The following is a 16,573-nucleotide window of genomic DNA, read 5'->3' as shown; positions in this document are numbered from 1 at the left end:
AGGTGCAGTACGGTGTGTGGCGTATAGTGTAAGGTGCAGTACGGCGTGTGGCGTATAGTGTAAGGTGCAGTACGGTGTGTGGCGTATAGTGTAAGGTGCATTACGGTGTGTGGCGTATAGTGTAAGGTGCATTACGGTGTGTGGCGTATAGTGTAAGGTGCATTACGGTGTGTGGCGTATAGTGTGAGGCGCATTACGGTGTGTGGCGTACAGTGTAAGGTGCAGTACGGTGTGTGGCGTATAGTGTAAGGTGCAGTATGGTGTGTGGCGTATAGTGTAAGGTGCATTACGGTGTGTGGCGTATAGTGTAAGGTGCAGTACGGTGTGTGGCGTATAGTGTAAGGTTCATTCTGGTGTGTGGCGTATAGTGTATGGTACATTACGGTGTGTGGCGTATAGTGTAAGGTGCATTACGGTGTGTGGCGTATAGTGTAAGGTGCATTACGGTGTGTGGTGTATAGTGTAAGGTGCAGTACGGTGTGTGGCGTATAGTGTAAGGTGCATTACGGTGTGTGGCGTATAGTGTAAGGTGCAGTACGGTGTGTGGCGTATAGTGTAAGGTGCAGTACGGTGTGTGGCGTATAGTGTAAGGTGCAGTACGGTGTGTGGCGTATAGTGTAAGGAGCATTACGGTGTGTGGCGTATAGTGGAAGGTGCATTGCGGTGTGTGGCGTATAGTGTAAGGCGCATTGCGGTGTGTGGCGTATAGTGTAAGGCGCATTACGGTGTGTGGCGTATAGTGTAAGGTGCAGTACGGTGTGTGGCGTATAGTGTAAGGTGCATTGCGGTGTGTGGCGTATAGTGTAAGGCGCATTACGGCGTGTGGCGTATAGTGTAAGGTGCAGTACGGCGTGTGGCGTATAGTGTAAGGTGCATTACGGTGTGTGGCGTATAGTGTAAGGTGCATTACGGTGTGTGGCGTATAGTGTAAGGTGCAGTACGGTGTGTGGCGTATAGTGTAAGGCGCATTACGGTGTGTGGCATATAGTGTAAGGTGCATTACGGTGTGTGGCGTATAGTGTAAGGTGCATTACGGTGTGTGGCGTATAGTGTAAGGTGCATTACGGTGTGTGGCGTATAGTGTAAGGTGCATTACGGCGTGTGGCGTATAGTGTAAGGTGCATTACGGTGTGTGGCGTATAGTGTAAGGTGCATTACGGTGTGTGGTGTATAGTGTAAGGTGCATTACGGCGTGTGGCGTATAGTGTAAGGTGCAGTACGGCGTGTGGCGTATAGTGTAAGGTGCATTACGGTGTGTGGCGTATAGTGTAAGGTGCAGTACGGTGTGTGGCGTATAGTGTAAGGTGCAGTACGGTGTGTGGCGTATAGTGTAAGGCGCATTACGGTGTGTGGCGTATAGTGTAAGGTGCATTACGGTGTGTGGCGTATAGTGTAAGGTGCAGTACGGTGTGTGGCGTATAGTGTAAGGTGCATTACGGTGTGTGGCGTATAGTGTAAGGTGCATTACGGCGTGTGGCGTATAGTGTAAGGTGCATTACGGTGTGTGGCGTATAGTGTAAGGTGCATTACGGTGTGTGGCGTATAGTGTAAGGTGCATTACGGTGTGTGGCGTATAGTGTAAGGTGCAGTACGGCGTGTGGCGTATAGTGTAAGGTGCAGTACGGTGTGTGGCGTATAGTGTAAGGTGCAGTACGGTGTGTGGCGTATAGTGTAAGGTGCAGTACGGTGTGTGGCGTATAGTGTAAGGCGCATTACGGTGTGTGGCGTATAGTGTAAGGTGTATTACAGACTGTGGCGTATAGTGTAAGGCGCATTACGGTGTGTGGCATATAGTGTAAGGTGTATTATGGTGTGTGGTGTATAGTATTGGTGAAAAATAGTACATTTACAACCAGTGCTCAGAAGGTGACCAAGAATAATAAATCAAAAATATCACCCATAAATGGGTCAAATTATACTTGTAGGTTAATTGGCTCCCAAAAAAATTAACCCTAGAATGTCTGTGTGTGCGTGTACATGTGGTAGGGAATATAGATTGTAAGCTCCACTGGGGCAGGGACTGATGTGACCGTTCAACTATTCTCTGTACAGCGCTACAGAATCTGTGTGCGCTATATAAGAAACTGCTAATAAACTAATAAATCCAATTTCATGTAGGTCAAACAAGGTGGAATACTTAAAAGGAGCCACTCATGGGAGGTGGAGAGAAGCACAGAATAGTGCAAACATCTTCTGGATAAATGGAGATTTTTAGTGTAGATTGCACTTACAATATAAAGCCTTTATAAATCGCAAATCAAATGGTGTCCATGGCAAAACAGCATACAGTTGGTCAGGTATAAGATAGTATAAGATGATCCGGTCTTCTGTGTACATCCGGGGCTCTGCCCACAGAACAGGACATAGGCCCGCTCACCAGCCAATCATGGTCCGCCATCCGGATTTCCCGGACCATGATTGGCTGGTAGGTGGGCCTAACTCCCGGTCTAGGGGCAGAGCCCCAGAAGTAAACAGATGACCGGATTGTCACTAAAGCGTTGCAGGGGTCCCGGAGAAGCACCGAAGACGTCTGGTGAGTATGTTTTCTTTCAACAAGTACCGATGCTCCGTGTCAACATATGTAAATATCTGTGTGTATGGGCTCCGTGTGTAATAAAGTTTTACTGTAAGTATGTGTGTGTATTTATTTAACTAGTTGTACTACTGTGGGACTACAAGTCCCAGCGGGCCCTGCATGCTGGGACTTGTAGTTCTCCAAGTCCCTGCATGTGGTGCAGGCATGCTGGGACTTATAGTTCCACAGCAATACAAAATAGGTTATTCAATTTTTTTTTCTATTTTTATACCATTTATCAGCCTGATGCCCACCGACCAAGGGTATCGGGGACAGCCCTGGGCTTCAGTATGGGCAGATAAGTTCTGGAGGGGGGGACCCCTTCTTTGGGGGGGGTCCCCACTTCCCCAGGACCCCTACCCATGCTGACTGGTCAGGGGGATGAATGCTTTGGCCAGGGGGACTTTTATAAAAAGTCTGCGTTCCGCTTCCCCTTGCAGGTTTCGCTGCGCTTTGGGGTGACGTGGACAGTGGGGGGTGCTAAATCGCATTGCATGGCATCGCATGCGATGTGATCTCTATTCCGTACGTACGTAGCCAAATTGGGCGCCGTGATGATACACGAGTACCCAGTGGCGGATTCAGGGGGGAGGGACACCCGGGCACGTGCCCCCGCTGTCATTTCATTTTGTAGCTGAGGACCAGGGCTTTCCAACTAGCCCAGCCCTGTGTCTCTAGCCCCCCGGGAACCGGAGATATCGCCTGGTAAATCTGTAACGTTTTTTCCCCCATAGGATAATATGGGACACGTCAATTCCGACCCCCACCCGGTTCCGACGGCTGCCAGTTTCCCCCCTGGCATCACAGCAGCTTGTGGTTGATCTCATTCAATTCCAAATCGCTGGGCCTTCAATATGATATCAGGCTGGTCCATATTGGTCAATCGGTTTCACAGATATTGCATGTAAACCGATTTTTTTATTTTTGAACTGTAATTTCATGGCTGTTCATTTTCTTTGAGGGCAGATTACTCTGGAACCAAATGTTCCAGTTTCACTGGACCAAAATCATTCAAAGCCCACTCAAAAGTTCTTCAATATGATACTTGTCTCATGTAAAAGGGTCAGTTGGTTCCGAAGATATAGCCGGTTAAATGAGATAACTGGTTAAAGGGGGGGTTTTCTCTCCTCCTCACACCAGAAAATACAGGGACTAGGCTGGTGTAAAAGGGGCCAACCTGGGAATGCATTCTCTGGTGTGAAAGGGGTATTATTTCAAATAGCCGGGACCTGCAGTGCTCTGAATACAGCCAGGCCCTGCCACTGTCAGTGGCTATCCCTTCTGCCTGGCGGTGGCTGTCCTCCATTTACCGCGAGCATGTATTCCCCCTTGGCAATGAGCATGTAATCCCACTTGGCAATGGGCATGGAACCTCTGGCAATGAGCATGGAACCCCATGTAGATAAGCAGCACTTATGTAGCATTATTTTTAATAGGCATTATGGTCTTTGGCATAATACATAATGGACATAATGGCATGTAACTTAACGTATAGTGAACATTAAGGTGTAAATGTTTAATGCGCGTCTTTGGTGGACAATGTCCCTGTTTATGAAGCGTATTGTGAATTTTGGCTTAATCTGTGTGGCATTATGTGAATTCTGGCTCAATCCGTGTGGCATTACTGTATATCAATTTTGTCTCAATCCATGTGGCATTATGTGAATTTTGTCTCAATCCGTGTGGCATTATGTGAATTTTGTCTCAATCCGTGTGGCATTATGTGAATTTTGGCTCAATCCATGTGCCATTATGTGAATTTTGGCTCAATCCGTGTGGCATTATGTGAATTTTGGCTCAATCCGTGTGGCACTACTGTATGTGAATTTTGGTTCAATCCATTTGGCATCATGTGTAAGGGGCAGGTATAATGGGGTCTAGTATTTTGTTGCATAATGTGTAGAAGTTGTATATGGTGTTGTACACTACACTCAAGGACACGCCCCCTGTTGAGTGGCCATGCCCCCTTTTCCGGAGCGCGCCTTCAGCGCGTGCACAACTACATCTTTCCCTTTTGTTGCCATGGTGGGCCTGCGTACTTTAAATGAGGATGGCTGCAACTGCATCAAACTCAGAATCAAGACCTATGAGAAGGGATTCTGCCCCTTCAACAGACTCCACCCCCTCAACAGACCCCACCTCCATGAGGGCTGCTTGAGAAACATCCCAGTCTGGTTTTCCATCCCAATCGCTCCTATAGGTGGATATGAGTTTTTTTATGATTTTTGTTTTAAACCAGCTTTTTCTTACGTCACCATCCATGTCGGCACAGAGGGAGATTATAATAATGTGCCAATGCCAAGCACGAGGCATGGAGAGTGAAGCGAGCGTATGTGATCAGTTACACTAATTGGGGGGGGGGGGGGTGGGGGCATGTAGATAGTTGTCGATATTGAAACCAACATTTTTAGAAAAACTCATGTCAACCTTTTTTCATGTGTCTGTTTTTTTCTTTTTTTATAAACTTTCTTTTATTGAAGCGTAAAAAGACAATTCAATACAAATAATTTGTAATAACAATATAATAAAATAAAATATAGACACATAATAATTTGTGAAAACACCAAATCATATTCTACCAATACATTAATAGGGCAAAAAGACAATAGTAAATCAAAGGGGAAGAGACAAATACGTGTCTGTCTTTTTCGTGTAAACATTTTGACACTGTGGACCTTTTGGCATCCACCTATTGACTGACTGTCTATCTAATAATCCCCTTCAACACCAAACATCAGTGTGGGAATATATGAAACACACCCACATGTGACAGCTCCCCCTCCCCGTGTGCAGAATGTGACAGCTGTATACCTCCCAACTGTCACGATTACAGCGGGACAGTCCCGATTTCTCTTTCAATGGTCCTGGTGACACAGCTCAACACTGGGATGTAGGAGGGTCCGAAGGAGCCAGGCACCTATCCTAAAGCTTTAGAGGGTAGGCTCCTCCCCTACTGCATCCCGGACTCTTCAGTTCGTGTTAGGTGCCCACTGGAGTGGGTGGTATTCTAAAGGGCTGCAGGAGCAGCCGAAGAATTAGAGTAGTTAGAGAATTTTTATTGTTTTATTAACTTTCACCCTAGCTAGGTAGGCACAGTGTGAGGATTCTCATAGTGAATCCTCACACTGCTAGCACAGCAGGAGCTGACAGAATCGCGTCCTGTCAGCTCACTGTGCACAGGGGAGACGCTGTCTGGCCTCCCTGTGCAGCGCTCTGGTCACGGGCATAGCCCCGCTGCTGTCCCCGCTCCCCGGGAGTTGCATGTGATAAATCGCATGCAAAACTTGGCACATGAAGTGCCATTGCATGTGATCCCTCCTGGGGAGCTGCCGGGACAATTAGGTCCGACTTGTCCTTATGACAAGTCAGACTAATGTATGGGGGCCTATAGACTCATGGAATTTAGCCGTCTGCAGCAAACAGAATCAGCGGTCACCAACAGGTCCCATCTCACCATCCATGAACTTGCTGCAGTGCAGGCTAAGTGGTACCAGGTGGGAGCGTTCCCTATAACAGGTATTAGCAGGGCTCCTGGGACAAAGATCAACTAACTATGCAGCAGTAGTGGGTGCACAGCAGTGGGTGGAAGAGCAGCGGTCACACTTGGAACCCACTGTGAAGCACACATGGGTTTCACAGTGGGCTGCTGTATATACAGGTGCCCCTTCAGGGCTTGGAGCCCGAAAGCAGGCGCCTCCATTGCCTTAATGAATTACACCCCTGAGGATGGCTGCAACTGCATCAAACTCAGAATCAAGACCTATGAGAAGGGATTCCGCCCCTTCAACAGACTCCACCCCCTCAACAGACCCCACCTCCATGAGGGCTGCTTGAGAAACATCCCAGTCTGGTTTTCCATCCCAATCGCTCCTATAGGTGGATATGAGTTTTTTTATGATTTTTGTTTTAAACCAGCTTTTTCTTACGTCACCATCCATGTCGGCACAGAGGGAGATTATAATAATGTGCCAATGCCAAGCACGAGGCATGGAGAGTGAAGCGAGCGTATGTGATCAGTTACACTAATTGGGGGGGGGGGGGGGGGGGGCATGTAGATAGTTGTCGATATTGAAACCAACATTTTTAGAAAAACTCATGTCAACCTTTTTTCATGTGTCTGTTTTTTTCTTTTTTTATAAACTTTCTTTTATTGAAGCGTAAAAAGACAATTCAATACAAATAATTTGTAATAACAATATAATAAAATAAAATATAGAAACACATAATAATTTGTGAAAACACCAAATCATATTCTACCAATACAGTAATAGGGCAAAAAGACAATAGTAAATCAAAGGGGAAGAGACAAATACGTGTCTGTTTTTTTCGTGTAAACATTTTGACACTGTGGACCTTTTGGCATCCACCTATTGACTGACTGTCTATCTAATAATCCCCTTCAGCACCAAACATCAGTGTGGGAATATATGAAACACACCCACATGTGACAGCTCCCCCTCCCCGTGTGCAGAATGTGACAGCTGCATACCTCCCAACTGTCACGATTACAGCGGGACAGTCCCGATTTCTCTTTCAATGGTCCTGGTGACACAGCTCAACACTGGGATGTAGGAGGGTCCGAAGGAGCCAGGCACCTATCCTAAAGCTTTAGAGGGTAGGCTCCTCCCCTACTGCATCCCGGACTCTTCAGTTCGTGTTAGGTGCCCACTGGAGTGGGTGGTATTCTAATGGGCTGCAGGAGCAGCCGAAGAATTAGAGTAGTTAGAGAATTTTTATTGTTTTATTAACTTTCACCCTAGCTAGGTAGGCACAGTGTGAGGATTCTCATAGTGAATCCTCACACTGCTAGCGCAGCAGGAGCTGACAGAATCGCGTCCTGTCAGCTCACTGTGCACAGGGGAGACGCTGTCTGGCCTCCCTGTGCAGCGCTTACAGCTTCTATTAAGAAGCTGCCTGGGCTCCGGAGTACCCTGAAACCGGCTCCACGTTTAGGTGGGGATCATGGGGGACAGGCGCTCCGTGATGGCGGCGGCCATTTTATGCGGAGCTTACACGCTGAGCTCCTATATGAGAGGACAGCAGCGTTGTGACAGGCATGTTCCAAGTGGTCCCCAGTCGAGGGGGAGATACTGGAACTAGGAAATCCTACCTAGGGAGCGGCTGACTGGGGGTGGTTGGCGCCAAAAGTCACGGACCCCGCAGCAGCAGGGACTTTTGGTCTCTTCCCTCACTCTGTGTTTGGCGCCTTTCAGAACGCTTGCAGCGGAGCTGAGCTGGCTTACTGATCCTGGCAGAGTGATTTGGATTTCCTGGGCATCGTTTCCCCGCATCTGAAACCAACAGACAGCTAAGTGACTGGGTGCATTGACTCTGTATAAACGCTGGTACATTGTTTGCACTGTATATATATATATATATATATATATATATATATATATATATTTTCACTTGCATCATGTCTGAGCATCAGGCTGTGGTTTTGGGGGAGGGAGCCCTTATTGCACTGAGCGCGTGCAATGTATGCACACAGAAATTTGTCCCTGAGCAGATGGCCAAGGGGGGCTTATGTATTACTTGCGCTGCTGTGAGACCCATGGGGAGTGAACCCCATAGGGCAGAGCAGATTGAACCCGCGTGGGCCAGTGCCCTAGGCAGGTCAGTGAACGCTTTGGTGCAGCTTCTAGCAGGCAGAGTGATGTGTTGGTAGAATCACAGAGACCTATGCCATCATCTCAGCAGTCTTCTGGTTCCTTGCCTCTTACCCAGGCAGATCCTGCGCTTATTCAGGTGATGCAGGATACTGCTAAGGGGATCAACAGGTTTAGTGAAATACTAGACAAAATGGATGTTGATGTTGCAGAGACCCCTAAAAGGTCTTATGCTATGCCTACTTTGGCAGATGAGGAGGAGGGAGCGTATACTGACATCCCCTGGGATCAGGGTGATGATTTTGAAGAGTCCTCTTCTGCTGGTATAGAGGATCTTATTGTAGCTGTGAAACAGGCTTTAAAACTGTCTGTGGAGGATAAGACTCCTGTTAAAGGTGTTTTTAAGCGACAGCGGAAGGAGGCTGTTACTTTTCCTTCAGATGAGGGGTTACAGGAATTGTTGGAAGGGGCTTGGAAAACTCCTGATAAGAGGCTACAAATGCCTAAGAGATTCCTTAGTCTGTACCCCATGCCAGAGTCTCATGCGGAGCTCTGGGAAAAGGTGCCAGTTGTGGATGCTTCAGTGGCACGTTTGTCCAAGGCTACTGTATTGCCAGTACAGGGCGGTGCAGCTTTTAAAGATTCTGTGGATAAAAAGCTGGAGGGTAACCTCAAGGCTATTTTTGAAGGGGTGGGATTCACCCTACGCCCCCTTATTGCTTCAGCCTGGGTCTCTAAGGCCATGATTGAGTGGGCTGGTGAATTATGCACCATGCTGCAGGCTGACCCTGGTGCATTGCTGCTGGCAGAGAAAATTAAGGCAGCTGCAGAGTATGTGGTGGAAGCAGAGGAGGAAGCTCCTAAAATGGCGACCAGAGTGTCCACAGTCTCTATTAATGCCAGGAGAGTGCTCTGGCTTAAGGCCTGGGAAGCGGACAATGAGTCCAAAAAGGCCCTAGAAACTTTAGCTTTCAAGGGGAAGCTACTATTTGGAACTGAACTAGAGGAAATTATTAAACAGGCCACGGGCGGCAAAAGTACATTTCTGCCGGCTCCCTCGGCTAAACAGACCTCCAGATTCTCTGCTTTTAGGCCGTCCTTTTGGCCCTCCCCTAGAGGTGGTGCGTCCTTTCGAGGACAGTCTTTCAGGGGAAAGTTTCAGTCCTCTAGGGGCAAGACACAAAAGTCCAAGTTTGGTTCCTTTAACAAGAAGCCTGCCTCCAAAGGAGAGGACAAACCCTCCGCATGACTGTCAGGGGTTTTGCCCGGCAGTGATAAAGGTAGGGGGGCGTCTCACACACTTCAGGGACGCATGGGCTTCTCTAGACCAGGATGCCTGGGTGTTAGATATTATAACCCAGGGCTACAAAATCCCTTTCAGAGGTCCGCCTCCGAAAAGGTTCATCCCCACATCCTTACCAAAGGTAAGCAGCTCACTCCCTTTTGGAGAAAGGGGTGGTTACCCCGGTTCCCAGGGCAGAGTGGAAGAAAGGCTTTTACTCCACTCTGTTTCTGGTGCCCAAACCAGACGGGTCTTTCAGACCAATACTAAATTTGAAGTCCCTAAATGTTCACTTATGGGTAGACCATTTCAAAATGGAGTCCCTACGGTCAGTACTCCTGAGTCTGGACCAGGGAGAATTTTTGGCGTCCATGGATGTCCAGGACGCATATCTGCACGTCCCTATACACCCGGAGCATCAGACCTTGTTGAGGTTTGCTCAAGGAGACCTGCATTTACAATTCCGGGCGTTACCCTTTGGGCTAGCAACCGCGCCAAGGGTATTCACAAAGATAATGTCAGTGATGGCAGCGGTGCTGAGGCTCAGGGGAATCACAGTAATACCCTATTTGGACGATCTCCTGTTCAAAGCAGAGTCAGCAGCCATGCTGCAGAGTCACTTGGCAGAGGCCACCAGTTTTTTGCAGGCTCACGGCTGGATTTTAAATTTACAAAAATCTCAGTTGGTACCATCACAGAGGCTCCAATTCTTGGGAGTCATACTGGATACCCATCTCCATCGGGTATTTCTCCCGGAGGTAAAGGCCAGGGATCTGGTCACCTTAGTCCAGGAGATTCTCAGAGCTCGGAGCATTTCAGTATGGAGGTGCCTCAAGCTCCTGGGGAAAATGGTGGCGTCATTCGAGACGCTTCAATTTGCCAGGTTCCACTCTCGGGTGTTCCAATGGAGCATTTTGTCAGCCTGGTCAGGAAACACTCTGACCATGAAGTTGGAGATGATAGTGCTGTCTTCGGACACTCGAGACTCCTTGAAATGGTGGACAGATGTAGATTCCCTTCAGTGGGGTCGGTCATTACAGACCTGGGACTGGTTGGTAGTAACTACCGACGCCAGCCTCAGGGGCTGGGGGGCAGTAGTCCTGGATCTCAGGCTGCAAGGCCTGTGGACGGCAGAGGAATCAGTGTTACCAATCAACATCTTGGAGCTGAGAGCTGTCTGGAAAGTGATTTCCTTGGCGGGAGACAGGTTACTGAACCTCCCTTTGAGGATTCAGACCGACAATGCCACAGCTGTGGCGTATCTGAATCACCAGGGAGGTACACGCAGCAAATTGGCCATGTGGGAGGTGTCCAGAATCTTCCTATGGGCGGAACAGAATGTTCCAGCTGTATCGGCTATATTCATTCCAGGAGTAGAGAATATAGAAGCCGACTTCCTGAGCAGGGAGGAGCTCAAGGAAGGGGAATGGAGCTTACACCCTCAGGTGTTTCACCAGATCACCTCGATGTGGGGAACTCCGGATGTGGACCTGATGGCATCCAGGTTCAACCATCAGGTGCCCAGGTTCTATGCCAGAACGAGGGATCCACTAGCGGAGGCAGTGGATGCCATGACTATTCACTGGCAGGGAGATCTCCTCTATGCATTCCCACCAGTACCAATGTTAGCGGGACTTTTGAAGAAAATACAGGGGCAGAAGGTTCCGGTGATCTTAGTGGCCCCAGATTGGCCAAGGAGGTCCTGGTACTCGAGGCTTCAGAGGTTGTCTGTGGACTCATGGCATCTACCTCTGCGGCCAGACCTTCTAAGACAAGGCCCATTCAATCACCTGGATTCCGATCGATTGATTTTGACGGCTTGGCTATTGAAACCGCCATTTTGAAAAGGAAAGGGTTTTCTGAGGCAGTAGTACAGACTATGATAAAAGCCAGAAAAGCTGTATCTTCGGCAAATTATTATAGAGTTTGGAAGACTTACATTCGATGGTGTGAGAGAAGAAAGGCTCACACATCTCATTTTAAGCTATCAAGAATGATGGAGTTCTTACAGGATGGTTTTTCATCGGGCCTAAGCCTTCAGTCATTGAAGGTGCAGATTTCGGCCTTGTCCATCTATTTCCAAAAGAGGATAGCCATTTTGCCGGAAATTCAAACCTTTTTACAAGGGGTATCCAGGTTGAAACCTCCATACAAGCAACCAGTAGCGCCTTGGGATCTGTCACTGGTTTTGGAATGCCTTCAGAAGGCACCCTTTGAGCCTTTAAGGTCGGCGGACTTTAAGTTTCTCACATGGAAGCTAGTGTTCTTGTTGGCAGTGGCATCTGCTAAAAGGGTGTCAGAGTTGGGAGCTTTGTCATGCAAATCTCCCTTGCTAATTTTTCATGAGGACAGGGCAGTTCTGAGAACAGTGCCTCAGTTTTTACCGAAGGTAGTCTCTGCCTTCCATTTAAATCAGGAGATAGTTCTACCTGTGTTTCAACCCCCTGAGGGTTCTAAGAAAAGGGACAAGTTGAAGAGTTTGGATGTTGTGCGTGCTTTACGCATCTATGTGGACAGAGTAAAGAGTGTCAGAAAGACTGATACTTTATTGGTACTGTATGACGTACACAAAATTGGTTGGCCTGCATCTAAGCAGACTATTGCTAGGTGGTTGCGATCTGTGATAGCCTTTGCATACACCAAAGTGGGTAGGCCTGTACCGGCCAGAATAAATGCGCATACCACCAGGTCAGTTGCCACCTCTTGGGCGGTTCGACATGGGGCCACAGCTGAGCAGGTTTGCAGGGCTGCCACTTGGTCATCTGTTCATACCTTTGCCAAATTCTATAGATTCCATGAGTTCGCGTCGGAGGACGCATCATTCGGGCGAGCAGTGCTGAGAGCTGCAGACCTGAGCGTACCCACCCAAAGGACCGGCTCTGGAACGTCCCAGTGTTGAGCTGTGTCACCAGGACCATTGAAAGAGAAAAAGGGATTTTTGTAAGAACTTACCGTTCGAATCCCTTTCTCTGATATGGTCCTGGTGACACAGCGATCCCTCCCTTACGCTCAGTAAGTATGCCAGAAGTTTCATGATGTTCATGTTAAAATGGTTAAAAGTTAACAGTTACTGTTATAAAATGTGCATATAATATGTGCAGGCGTTTGTACTGAGTTAATGTATTCCAGTGGCTTTGAAAGATTGAACTGAAGAGTCCGGGATGCAGTTGGGGAGGAGCCTACCCTCTAAAGCTTTAGGATAGGTGCCTGGCTCCTTCGGACCCTCCTACATCCCAGTGTTGAGCTGTGTCACCAGGACCATATCAGAGAAAGGGATTCGAACGGTAAGTTCTTACAAAAATCCCTTTTTTCGGGTCCTGTCCCACTGTCCCAATCACGGCAGGCATTGTCCCGCTGCGGGGGGTAGCAGTTGGGAGACCCCCCAATCTAATAGAATAGACGCTCTATTCTCATCTGAAAATGAGGTCGCGGCTAATTAGCATAAGCCATGCCATCATTTGCATACGCCCGCCCCCTTTTTCGGGCGCTCGCGCTCCCTATTTCGTCAACACAGAAGTTGGGAGGTATGCAGCTCAGCCTCCCTGTGTGCAGAATGTGACCTCACTGATATCTGAGTGACAGCTCCCCCTCCCCCTGTGTGCAGAATGTGACCTCACTGGTATCTGAGTGACAGCTCCCCCTCCCCCTGTGTGCAGAATGTGACCTCACTGGTTTCTGAGGGGTGAATTTATGAAGCTTGGAGAAGTGTTATCTATCCCCATAAAGAACGTTATGAGCAAGGTGATAATGGTTCAGCCAATCAGCTCTTACCTGTCAATTTACATATTGTAGCTGATTGGCTGAACCATTATCACCTTGCTCATAACGTTCTTTATGGGGATAGATAACACTTCTCCAAGCTTCATAAATTCACCCCTGAGTGTCAGAGACTTTCACTTTTATTTCTCCCTCCTGCTGCAGCGATGGCGTCTGCTGATCTGAGACCGGAGCTGGACTGTTCCATCTGCCTGAGCATTTATACAGATCCTGTAACCCTGAGATGTGGCCACAACTTCTGCCGGGTCTGTATTGATTGTGTGCTGGATACACAGGAGGGGGCTGGAGTTTATAGCTGTCCTGAGTGCAGAGCAGTGTGTCAGGAGCTTCCTGCACTGATACGGAACATTCCTCTGTGTAACATAGTGGGGAGGTTCCTGTCTGCTCACCCAGATCAGGAGGAGACCGGGATCTGCTGCACTTACTGTGTGGAATCTCCTGTACCTGCTGCTAAGTCCTGTCTGCATTGTGAGGCTTCTCTGTGTGATAAACACCTGAGAGTACACAGCAAGTCAGCAGAACACGTCTTATGTGACCCCACCACTGCCCTGGGGAACAGGAAATGCTCCGTCCATAAGAAGGTCCTGGAGTATTACTGCACGGAGGATGCTGCCTGTATCTGTGTGTCCTGTAGACTTGATGGAGAACATCGGGGACACCAGGTGGAGATGCTGGATGAGGCCTCTGATAAGAAGAAGGAGAAGCTGAGGAATGTTCTGCAGAAACTGACCACAAAGAGAGCGGAGACTGAGAAAAGAGTCCAGAGACTGCAGGAGCGCAGGAGAGAGGATCAGGGAAAAGCAGCGGCTGTAACAGAGACAGTCACTGCCCTGTTTAGAGACATCAGGAGACAGCTGGAAGACCTGGAGAAGAGAGTCCTGATTGAGATCTCCAGGCAGGAACAGCGCGTTTCACTCTCAGTCTCTGATCTGATCCAGCAGCTGGAAATAAAGAAGGACGAGCTGTCCAGGAAGATGCGTCACATTGAGGAGCTGTGTAACATGTCTGACCCAGTGACTATCTTACAGGAACCGGACACAGGGGACTTGTGTGACACTGAGGACACAGAGAGACATGATAACCAGGTCCGTGGTGCAGGAGGTCTGGATGTGGGTCTCATCTCAGGGACATTACACACATTATCTGATATAATAACAGGTATAAATACAGGGATCTATGTGCAGGAAGCTACAGACATATTACTGGATGTAGCCACAGCTGGTAATACAGAGTCTGATATAATAACATGGATAAATACAGGGATCTATGTGCAGGAAGCTACAGACCTATTACTGGATGTTACCACAGCTGGTAATAAGATACAGATATCAGGTGACAGGAAATCTGCATCATGGTCAGATATAAACCAGAATCGCCCAGTAACACCAGAGAGATTTCAGTATAGTCAGGTAATAAGCACCAGGGGATTCTCCTCAGGGCGACATTACTGGGAGGTGGATGTCAGTAAGTCAGTGTGGTGGGTGGTGGGGATGTGTTATCCCAGTATAGCCAGGACAGGACGTCAGTCAGGCATTGGATATAATAACAAGTCCTGGTGTCTGCGTAGGTGGTATAATAATCAGTACTCAGTGCTACATGACAGGAGAGAGATCCACTTACCTGACAATATCCCTTATGACAGAGTGAGGATATACCTGGATTATGAGGCAGGACAGATGTCCTTTTATTCTCTGTGTGACCCCATCAGACACTTACACACCTACACTGCCGCCCTCACTGAGCCCCTCCATGCTGCATTATATGTAGGGAATAGGTGTATAACTATATCTGGGGGAGTCAGGAGCTGGGAGAAATTACCATAAGTAATCTGCCTAGAGACTGGTGACATCACAGGGTGTGAAGGAAACATTCAGCCAATATAATGAAGCAATGGGTGTAGCTACCACAGAGCCCCTCCCCCTTTGTGTAACAAGGTGTCCAGTCTGTCAGGACGTGTTCCCATGTTGGTGTGATAGTTACTGTCATTATAAATGTTCATTTCTGAGAGATTTATCTGCCTCTGATTAACTGAGAGTTGTGATTGGCTGCAGTAACTGTCTGTCACCCAGTGTGCACCCCCATAGGGTATCCAGTGTGCACCCCCATAGGGTATATTTACTAAATTGCAGGTTTTTACAAGTAGAGATGTTGCCCATAGCAACCAAACAGATTCTACTTCTCATTTATCTAGCACGTTCTAGAAGATAATAGATAAAATCTGAGTGTTGCTATGGAAAATAAAAAAACCTGCACAGTAGAAAATATACCCCAAGTCTATGTCACCGCCAGAGAGTAGGGGCCCGATAGAATCCTGCACAGGGGCCCCCTCTTCTCTTTAAGTGACCCTGAGCCTGTTACTAAAAACATGTGAAACGCGCATTTCTGGATGTCAATGCAAACGATGTAGCGGCAGGGAGCTGCTGAGGCTGTCATGTGATACCATGGCATAGTGTATGGGGGCCTTAAGATTAGGGCCGGTGCAAGGTTTGTTGTTTAGGCATAAATTCTGCCTTCTGCACACTACCCCCTCAGGGCAAATTTGCAAATGAATTGTGAATGCATCACTAGCCAACATCCATTCACAAATCTTGGAACATCAAACAGAATATATATAAATGAAAACAAGAAAGGAGACTGCCCGAAGGCGGTCAGAGGGCGCTGTTATGGGATGTGAGTCAAGTGAAGCTGCTACTTGAAGGGACTGAGTAGGTCCCTAAAATGAAAAAGAGTAAAAAAGGAAAAAAGAAGTAGCGCTTACAAATGAGGGATAATCAATGTAAAAAACATTTAATATGCATATGACCATAAAAAAATTACATGAACATAATAAACAATAAAAGATAATGAATTATAAAAACTCTCGTATGGCCCTCTCTATGTGCCACTGTGTTAGAGATATTGATAGGATCCGCTCCTATTAATGCCGCCTTGTTAGAGTCCCAATTGGAACGATGCAGTTCTTTGAACAGGGGGTACAATTTAGCTTTCCACTGGATTCAAATAAATGTAATTGGAGATGGGTATAGTTACCGCTGATTGTCCCTTTGGAGTCTTGTTTCCATATAGGATTGCTGAGTGAGCTGTGATCTCCGTTAGAGGGGGTAGATGGAACTTTCTCCGTTTGAGAATCACGATGTCTGTGGAGAGCAAAGTGGATTGTCCCGAATGTGCAATTTCTCCAAAAGTGGGGAGATGAAGACGGCTGGTTGGATCCAAACAAACACGGTGTGGCGATGACAGTGAGGGGCCTTGAGAGTGAGCAGCTTTCCAACGCGTTTCACTGCCTCTAGGGGCAGCTTTTTCAAGGCTAACTTTAAGCATTGTAATACA

At 47.7% G+C, this 16,573-nt stretch overlaps 1 protein-coding gene across 1 annotated transcript in view; it reads left to right on the top strand.

The window, feature by feature from the left end:
- Window positions 1-16,064, top strand: part of LOC146072911 (uncharacterized) — a 31,767-nt gene extending 15,703 nt beyond the window's left edge. The window contains exon 3 of the mRNA XM_083180090.1: window positions 13,327-16,064. Coding sequence (XP_083036216.1) covers window positions 13,327-15,066 — 1,740 coding nt within the window. The 3' untranslated portion in view covers window positions 15,067-16,064. The remainder of the gene's footprint in view (window positions 1-13,326) is intronic.
- The last annotated feature ends 509 nt before the right edge of the window (window positions 16,065-16,573 follow it).

Source organism: Crinia signifera, chromosome 4 (assembly GCF_055691185.1).
Source record: "Crinia signifera chromosome 4, ASM5569118v1, whole genome shotgun sequence".
Classification (NCBI taxonomy): Eukaryota; Metazoa; Chordata; class Amphibia; order Anura; family Myobatrachidae; genus Crinia; species Crinia signifera.
The sequence above is the reverse complement of the archived record's forward strand: the minus strand, read 5'-3'. Positions and strand labels throughout refer to the sequence as shown.